Source organism: Chlorocebus sabaeus, chromosome X, assembly GCF_047675955.1.
Source record: "Chlorocebus sabaeus isolate Y175 chromosome X, mChlSab1.0.hap1, whole genome shotgun sequence".
NCBI lineage: Eukaryota > Metazoa > Chordata > Mammalia > Primates > Cercopithecidae > Chlorocebus > Chlorocebus sabaeus.
Window position 1 is genome coordinate 12,430,091 of NC_132933.1, and position 9,564 is coordinate 12,439,654.

The following is a 9,564-nucleotide window of genomic DNA, read 5'->3' on the forward strand; positions in this document are numbered from 1 at the left end:
GTAATAATTTACTAAATGGAGTTGTTAATCTCTAGACAACATCTGGAGTTCACTAAAAAAGAAAAGTATACATTAATAACAGTGTTCTCTTGGTTTGTTAATGTTTAGATGGCAATAATGGGAGTGCTATGAATTATGTGTTTCTGGAGGTCAGCAGAGTATTTTTCTAGACTTTTTATTGATTTTATGGTATATGAAATAAAGATATATGAACCTGACGAACACTGGAACAAAAATCCAGGGTCTACTTGGCTTTTGTTCTATTTATATTTATATTTTTATTTTTTTCCTATTATTGTGTTTTGTGACTTCCTATAGAGAATGGGACAAGTGTCAAACTATGGGAGGAATCTAGGGCCATGCCTTCCTTATCTTTGGCTCTCTCTCTTGTTCTCTTTTAAAACATTTTTAGCTTTTTATTTTGAAATAATTATGAGTTCACAAGAAGTTTCAAAGATATGTACATGGAGGCCTTATGTACCCTTCAACCAGTCTCTCCCAATTAGTAAAATCTTCAATATACTACCACATTACACCATCAAAACTAGAACATTGACATTGGTATAATCTAGAGCATTTTAAGATTCAACACTTTTCTTTTGGCTATTCTAGTCACTTTATATTTCCATATGGATGTTATAATTATCTTGTCAATTTCTATTAAAAATCCTTTTTAGAATTTTGATTAGAATCGAATTGAACCTACAGATGAATTTGGAAATAACTGCCATTTTACAATATTGAATCTTCCAACCAAAAATCAAAGTACACATCTCGATTTTTTATGGCATTAATTTATCATTGCAATTTTTTCTAGTTTTAAGTGTACAAGTCATTTACATCTTTGTGCACATATATCCCTAAGACTTTAATATTTTTAGTGATATTTTAAATTGCACTGTTCTTAGTTTCAACTTTCGGTTGTTGAAATTAACTTCCAGTCCACCCTAGGACTACCATTAGCTGAAACACTGTCTCTTCTAATATATAAACTTCTAATATATAAACTTCTAATATATAAACATACAATTGATTTGTGTATTGTTCTCTTACTCTGCAATCTTGCTAATCTCAATTATTGTAGAAGCATTTTTTTAGAATGACTTTTCTACATACACTCTCATGTAGTCTTTGACAAAAGACACTTACTTCTCCCCTTCCAAACTGAATACATTTTTTTCTTTTTGCACTGGACACAATCTCCAGTACAAAGCTTAACTATGCCCACACTGGTGCACATGTTGGTCTTAGATTGTAGCATCCAGCATATAAACACTGAGAAATACTTCCAGCACTTGAATATCCACTCCTTCCCCCACCCACATACTGGCTGAATTCATGTTGGGAGACTATATTTACTATGAACACACATCCCTCATTTGAAACAAGACTAGGATACACGGTAAAGAGTGTTTATTCACTAAAATTTTGACAGACTCAAGGCCATTATTTCAGATGGGAAATAGGAAATTTAAAAGAACTACATGGACATTGAGTAAAAGAACATGGATTGAAATTTGCCTGGCAGTAGCCTAAAAGTAAATGGTCTTCAAGGTGCATATGCAAGAACTGTAGGAAGGAAATGGGATAATTCACATCTCCACCAATAATTAAATGTAGCCACACTAGCTTGGAGGGATTTGAGGTGAGACATCTAAAATACTAGGGCGTGGTGAGGGCTGGAAGACAAAAGAATGAATCACTTAATAGGAATGGCTGTGGGGAAGGGCTTGAAGGAACCATCCTCTCGCTTCCATGTGAGCCATGAACATTAAACATGGAGAAATGAGGAGTGGTGGCAGATCCGTTTGGGATGCATCATCTTCAGGGGATGCTGAAACAACAACAGCATTTGGTTTCCTCTACACCCCTTTCCCCTCCCCCGCAAGCCCAGGGAGTGGACAGCAGTGGTGCTTTGTGATGTCAAAGCCACCCCAGGACTGCCATTGGCTGGGACGCTGCCTGTATGATCAAACAAAGCTCAAGGGCGTGGCTTTGCCTTGTCACCAGGAGGGTATACATAGGGAGGGCAAGAGCTCTGGGACATTCCCCTGGGAAGCTTCAATATAGCTGTGGAAGTCTGGACTCTACAAGAGCCTACTATAGACATTCTACAACCAACCCCAATCATGGAACAGCCAACTTCAAGCACCAATGGGGAGAAGATGAAGAGCCCCTGTGAATCCAACAACAAAAATGACGAGGTAAGATTGTTAGGTTTTGAAGGGAAGGCGAGGGTGAAAGAAAGACACACTAAGAGGGGGTGGCTCAAACAGCAACACAGGAATACTACAGACACCTGTGGAAGTGGGGGACCCACTTAATGCCAGAGCCCACTGCTGCTTACAGGCTGGGGTGCTTGTAGGTATGGGTGGGAGGGGCCTGGGAAGTATGGCTTCCTGCCTGGCAGGATATTGATAAGATGGTTTTATGATCAGGCTGTTTGGTCCTTTTTCCAGTGGGATGTCATTGTGGTGTTTCTTGGAACTTTGCCCAGCAAGATACGATAGGAAAGTTTCTTTAGTTGGGCCTTTGTCCGCCTTGTGTTACGATGATTAGGCAAGATTTTTCTCGCGGCCCGAACCCCCATGGAATGTTTCACTTTGACCAAGGTCTGCAAAATAGCAGGGGGCTTACTAAATGGTGGTTTGGACTCACATTCTTGCCTTCTACTTTAGTATAAAAGGAAGAGGGGCATTGTTGATTATCTGGCTGCTTCCTGCTGAATAGGGGAGCTGTAATCAGGGTTTGGGTTTTGAAGCAGTGGGTGTTGGACTTCAGAGTGGTGCTCCTGGATGCACTGGTACTAGACTTGGCAGAGGAGAAGGATGGTATCCATGTGTTGCTGGGTGGCTGCCTGGATGAGGGAGTTTAGCCTTCGGGAGATAAAGCGGGATATGTAGGTGAGTATACATGGGCCAATTGTAGTATCAGGAGGAGGAAGATTAAGGGCCCTAAGAAAGGGGCCACCTGCTATCTCAGTGTTGAGTGCAGCAGAGATGTTTAGTTCTGCTAACACTAGAATGAGATGTAGAGCCTGCTTAGTGTGTGTGGAGGAAGATGAGACAGAAGCTAATAAAGGAACCTGGATGGTCTGCTTGTTAGGCAAAATGTTAATGTCTAGACTGAAACACCAGGGTACATGTTCCTGACCAATTGGCCAGTAGACAAAGATAAGAGTTTGTGCCACAAAGGAAGAAGACACTGGGGGTGGACAGACAAAAGTTGTAGGTTATGGTAGCAAGCCATGAGAAGGTGGGGGTTGAATTCTGCACAAACCCTTTGTTTTAACTTTTATATTTTTCTAAGTTGAATAGCTGCCAGCAAGGGTAGCCACTCTGAGGGCCTGATAGGAAATGGTGGTGGGGGAGGAGGTGAAGGTTGTGTGGTTTTGGAGAGAGAGGGAGAAAAGGGTTTTTGTAACTATTAGCCACTGTGGTCCTGACAGGGCAGAAGGATACAGGTTGCAGTTGAGGGAATTGTTTGTGGATTTTTTCCAGGGAGCGCCCTTGAGTTGGATACATGGAGAGTGGCGCTGTCAGAGAGGGGAGGGGTTGGTAGGAGGTGTTTTATGAAATCTGACTGGTAACATCTTCAGTTAAGAGGCTATGAGGCGAAGGAGGGTGACAGCCCTGTGTGTGACGGTGTGGGTAGATTTGATGGATTGGGGGAAAAGGTGTTTAGCCGAGCAAGATTATAAACAGGTTTGGGGAATGAATTGGTCAAGTAGGTGAGATGCAGGTTTATTTTGGACTGAGTTCACGTGGCCAGGTTGACAGGAAGGGTTGTGAATTGCTGGATTTGTGTGGACAAACAAATTTAACAGTTGGAAGGAAGAGGGGAGTGCGACTGATTTACAAGGCAATGTGTGAGGCTGATGAAGGGGTCTCAAGTGTTAGAGGCTAGGGGTTGGAACTTCGAGTATCCCACAGACAAAGAGGACAAAAGAAGAAAGAGGAGATTTGAGTAGGAGTGAAATTTTGGAAGGTGCCCTGCAGTCATACCTCCTGCATTAGTGTGAGAAATTGGCAGGACTATTCAGGGACATGGGGAAGGGAAACCAGGAAAGATCTGAAATAAAGTAGGAGGTAAAAGATTGGAAATTGGCGACGGCGAGTGTTATGGACTAGGGCATTTTGTATTGGCAACTTCTGGAATTCTTGTTAAGTACAGTGAAGTTGGTCCTGTCAGGGAAGGAGAATAATTTGGGGGTGAACAAATCTCTACATGTGGATCTGGTGCTCTTTTTAGTTTGGAATGGTGCATTCAGTGTGGAAAGGATGTTAGCTTTGCCCCAGTCAGAGTAGTTAGGATAACCTGGTGAGGACTCATCCACTTAGGTTGGAGAGGGGAGGAGGAGGAGTCTGTGATTCAGACCCAGTCCCCTGGTTGTAGGGACAGGGAGGAGTGTTTTCAGGATGGACATTTAGGCTGGGTCAGTAAGCATTTGCATACTGTCTTATTAGATGTTGGGTGAGGTGTAACGCCGGCCAAGTATTCCATATAGAAGGGGGAGAAAATACAGGGAGATTCTGGAGGATAAAGGGGCATTTGTACATGAGCTTAAATGGGCGTAAACTGAGGGGCTTTTGGGAAATGACTCATAAATGCATGAGGAACAATGGGAGAAGTGAAGTCCAGGTCATTTTATCCTTTAGGGAAGGTTGGTTAGTTGCTGTTTTCTAAAAAAAATTTCCTGAAGATTCTGGGTGGTAAGGAATATGCAAAGCCCATTTAATGTTTAGAGCCTTTACCAGCTGTTGGTTAAACTGTGAAACAAATTGGCCCACTGTCTGGATGCAAAAGGGGAGTTTAAACTGGTGGATAATATGGGTGGAGAGAATAGAAGCGATGGTGTGTGCCTTTTAGTGGTGGTAGGAAAAGCTTTTATCCATCCAGAGAATGTATCTCCTATTGTCAGAATGTAGTGGAATCATTTCATGGGGGGCATGTGGTTGATGTTGATTTGCTAGTCCTGCCCTGGTAAATGTCCTCAGGCCTTGTGTGTTGGAAAGGAGGTGGTTTGATAGCTTCCTGAGGGGAAGTTTGAGTGCAAAGGGAACATGCCTTAGTAATATTTTTCAGATTGGCAGCCATGGTGGAAGAATGTATATAAGGTTTTAAAAACTGGAGTAGGGGCAGTGACTGGCATGGAAATGTGCACATATAAAAGTACAGAAAGTTTTTTCAACTTGGGCAAGACACTTTATCATTGATGTAGAACCATTTTTTCCTGAATGACACCAGCCCTGGCAATTGGGATTTGTTCCTCCTGGGTATATACGGGGTGTATGCTGGGAAAAATGAGCAATAACGATGGGGTTGTAAGGGCTGCCTGCCAGGCTGCTGAATTTGTTGAAAGGTTTTTCTTGAGTATGGCATCTTTAGACTTTTGGCGCCCCTTGCAATGGATAATGGTGGCCATCAGAAGTAGTTTATCCACCCCCAGCAGTTTATGTATAAGTTTGCCATTTCTTATGGGGGTTCCTTTTGTAGTTAGGAAACCCTGTTCCTGCCAGATTAAGGCATGAGAGTGTAGGACATGGTATGCATATTTGGAATTGGTGTAAATGTTGACCCTCTTTGCCTTTGCTAGGGTGAGGGCCCTGGTTAGGGCAACTAGCTTTGCCTGTTGAGAGGTAGCATGGGGTGGGAGAGCATTGGATTCTAGGAGTTTATTTTCAGCAGTGATGGCATAGCCAGCTGCTGGACATGGCTGCCTAAAAGAGCTTCCATTAATTAACCATGTATGTGTTCCCTGCAAATGGGCATCTGAAATGTGCTGGAATGGGGAGGAGAGGGAGTCTAAGAGGTCCAGGCGTGAGTGAGAGAGCTTAGAGTCAGAAGTGTTCACATGGAGGAGGGTGGCTGAGTTGAGAGTTTTATATCTCTGGAAGGTGATCAGAGGGTTACCTATGAATAAAGCGTGTACCTGCTGAAAGTGGGATGGTGGGAGGGATAGAAGAAATTGATGGTTTATGAGGTCCTGTAGGTCCTGTAGGAAGATGCAATAGTAATGTGTTGGTTGAGGGGGAGTTTCTGTGCCTCTAAGGCCAGTGATGTGGCCACACCCGAGATTTTTAGTCAGAGTGACCAACCTTGGATGACAGAGTCCAGTTGTTTTGAGAGATGTGCAGTGGCTCCTGGGGCGTCGCCGTATGTTTGGCAGAGTAGTCCAAGAGCAAGGGCTTGGTCGGAATAGATATACAAAGTACAGGGCTTGGGATTGGGCAGTCCCAGTGCCAGGGCAATGAAAAGGGCATTTTTTAGTTTTTAAGTGGGATTTGTTGGGACAAGCTGGGTTTAGGGGTTTTAGGATGGGCCCATGTGAGGCCATGTATAGTGGCTTGGCCAGCAAGTCAAAGTTGGGAATTCACAGCCAGAAGTATCCCACAAGGCCCAAGAAGGAGGGGAGGTACTTTTTGCCTGTGGGTAAGTGGCGTGTCACAAATTAGCTCCTTTCATTGGGTTGGGATGCCTCGAGAATTAGGGGTTAGGACAAATCCAGGTAAGTAACTTTGGTTTGGGCTACCTGAGATTTTGTGGGTTAGGCCCAATATACTCGATTATGAAGGAAGTTTAAAACCTGAGTGGTGTGTTGAATGGACAGGTTAAGGAACAGGCTACGGAGAAGGAGGTCCTTGACATATTGGAGGAGGGTACTAGGAGCAAGGGGAAGTTCAGCTAGGTCCTTGATGAGGGCCCATCTGAACAGGTGGGGCCTATCCCGGAACCCCTCTAAGAGTACAGTCTATGTGTAAGTCCACGTGTAAGTCCTGTAAGAGTACAGCACATGTGAGTATTAGGATTTGACCAAGTTAAAGCAAAAAGACTTTGGTAAGCCAAATTTAAGGGAATAGTGAAACAGTCATATTTTAGTTCCAATACAGAGGACCCATAAAGATGTGTTCTCTGTCCTCCAGGGTGAGGGTAGAGGAGAGGATGACATATATATCATGCCAGGTAAGGTCGTAAGATTTAGGGAAGCACAGAAATTCCTTGCGGAAGGAGGTAGGATCCATTGAAAAGGAGCCAAGTCTCTTTTTAATATGGGAGAAGTCAGCTAGGGAACTTGAATTCAGATTATGCTTTCAGCCGTCGTGACCTCCTGCAAGGGAAGGACTTTGGAAGGCCTTTGGGCATGTGCTTGGTTTCTGGAGATAGGGGGTTGGGCGTGAGACCTGGTTTCAGGTGGAGAAGGAAGGGGGTTGGAGGGCCACAGTAAGGGGGTGAAGGAGCCGGATCCGAAGGAGAAGGTGGAGGGAATGGTGGTGGGCAGGAGACTGAAGAATGGGTGTGTTGGCCAGGTTGAAATTCAGAGGAGGAAGCCTTGTCTGTAGGAGGAGGCATTTTGGGGGTTTTTCCTTGTGGAGGAAGATTTGAAATGGTGAACAAAATTGGCAGAAAGAGAGAGAAAGTGAGGCATGAAGCAAAGCACTTCAGATCATTTACCATTGTGTTGGAGAAAGTTTTTTAGATTATGTTGAATTTGGAAGTTGAATGTTCTGTTTCTTGGAAGAGGGGAGTGTATACTCTGGATGGGAGTGAATACCCCAGAGGAAAGTGAGTACTCGATTCTGCCTGGGAGAAGGGACCTGGAGAGTCAGGGTAGCCCTGTAGCTATTCATGCTCCCCAGAGGCCAGATTAGCCAGAGTGGGAAGCGTTCTGAGGCTGTCCCCTGAGAAGGGAGGCTGTGGTCACCTGGTGACTGGGAGAACTCTCACCAGCACTGGAATTTTTTTGGAGAATGGGCAGAAATAGAGAGGACTCCACAATGGAGGAAGAGGGAGACTCATTCACTAATTGAAGCCCAGTGTTGGACGTGATGTCCAGCAATGGGGGTGATCCTTGTTGCAGCTGCCTGGAAAGGGGAAGGAAGGAAAAATAAGATGGAGAGTTTGATCAGTATCTGGAGGTTAGCCCAGCGCTGGAGAATATGAGAGAATAGGGGGAACAGGACTCAGAACAGGGAGTCCACTCAGGATCTGGAAACAGGCCCCAGTCTAGTTTGTGCTGCTTGCTGTTTGCTGCTTTCTGCTTTCCAGGTTGCAAGAGAAAACTTACCCATCAGAACCCAATCACCGTTATGGGTTTTGGCACCAAAATGTTAGGTTTTGAAGGGAAGATGAGGGTGAAAGAAAGACACACAGAGAGGGGACATCTCAAACAACAACACAGGAATATTGCAGACACCTGTGGAAGTGGGGGACCAGCTTCATGCCAGAGCCCACCACTGCTTACAGTCTGGGGTACTTACAGGTATGGATGGGAGGGAGCTGGGCAGTGTGGCTTGCTGCCCAGGAGGATATTGATAAGATGTTCTTATCGTCAGGTGATTTGGCCCTTTTCCCAGTGGAATATCATTGTGGTGTTCCTTTGCAGCTGCCTGGAAAGGGGAAGGAAGGAAAAATAAGATGCAGAGTTTGATCAATATCTGGAGGTTAGCCCAGGGCTGGAGGATACAGGAGAATAAGGGGAACAGGACTTAAGATAGGGATGTTTCTTTAGTTGAGCCTTTGTCCTCCTTGTGGTCAGGTGGTTTCTCCTGGCCCAAACCCCCATGGAATGTTTCACTTTGACCAAGGTCTGCAAAATAGCAGGGATCTTAAAAAATGGTGCAGTTTGGACTAACAGATGACCCTACCCATGCTCCTCTTCCTCTTCTTCTTTCCCATAGATCTCTACCCTATGATTCCACCTTGTTCTTCTCTGGCACAAACCCCTTCCTCAACCTGCATTTCTTCTCATAAAGACTCCCTTGCTATCCAGTCTCTATCCTATTCACCCAAAATAATGTCTTTCTGGCCTCTCCCTGTTTTCTTACCAGATGCAGGAGGCACCAAACAAAGTCTTAGCCCCTGAACAGAGTTTGAAAAAGACAAAAACACCAGAATATCCAATAATATTTGTGTATTACCACAAGAAGGGTAAGAAAATAAATTCAAACCAACTGGAGAATGACCAATGCCAAGAGAACTCCATTGATCCAATACAAAAGGAGGAGGATGAAGGCGTAGACTTATCTGAAGGATCTTCAAAGGAGGATGAAGACTTAGACTCATCTGAAGGACCTTCAAAAGAGGACAAAGACCTAGACTCCTCTGCAGGATTCTCACAGGAGGATGAAGACCTAGGCTTATTTGAAGGATCTTCACAGGACAGTGGGGAGGATTAGTCACATATAGAGAAACCAAATTGGACAAATCATCACTACTGATGGCGATGATTACAATAAAATCAAGTTTGAGGAGTTGATGACTGTGTATATCTCTGCCTGCTTTCTGGTGGTTGGGGGGAAGGGAAGGGAAGAAGTAGGCATTTGAGTAGGGAGGGATATGAGGTCCTGTAGGGTTGGCAGACAGACCGACAGGTTGACAGCCAGACATTGTAAATAAGGACTGGGGGAGGACTGACTCCTCAGACAAATTTTCTTCTTAAAATTTTGTCTCACAGGAGAGGAAGAAAAGGACTTGGTGTTTCTTGGAGCATGTGATTGTGTAGAAGAGCATATAAAAAGATCTATATTGGCCGGGCGTGGTGGTTCATGCCTATAATTCCAGCAC

The 9,564-nt window shown here is 44.3% G+C and overlaps 1 protein-coding gene across 1 annotated transcript; it reads left to right on the plus strand.

The window, feature by feature from the left end:
• The first annotated feature begins 2,045 nt into the window (after positions 1-2,045).
• Positions 2,046-9,256, plus strand: LOC103247450 (sperm protein associated with the nucleus on the X chromosome N1). Its single transcript, XM_037989238.2, has 2 exons — positions 2,046-2,204; positions 8,829-9,256. Exons 1-2 carry the CDS (start codon positions 2,130-2,132, stop codon positions 9,174-9,176), a joined length of 423 nt encoding a protein of 140 aa, XP_037845166.1. The 5' UTR covers positions 2,046-2,129; the 3' UTR covers positions 9,177-9,256.
• Positions 9,257-9,564: the final 308 nt, after the last annotated feature.

What these genes read in the sequence shown, in the direction of transcription:
- LOC103247450 (XM_037989238.2), top strand. Translation starts at nt 2,130, where the DNA reads ATGGAACAGCCAACTTCAAGCACCAATGGGGAGAAGATGAAGAGCCCC. An exon ending in CCAACAACAAAAATGACGAG is followed by an intron (nt 2,205 to 8,828) that starts GTAAGATTGTTA and finishes TTTTCTTACCAG; the next exon opens with ATGCAGGAGGCACCAAACAA.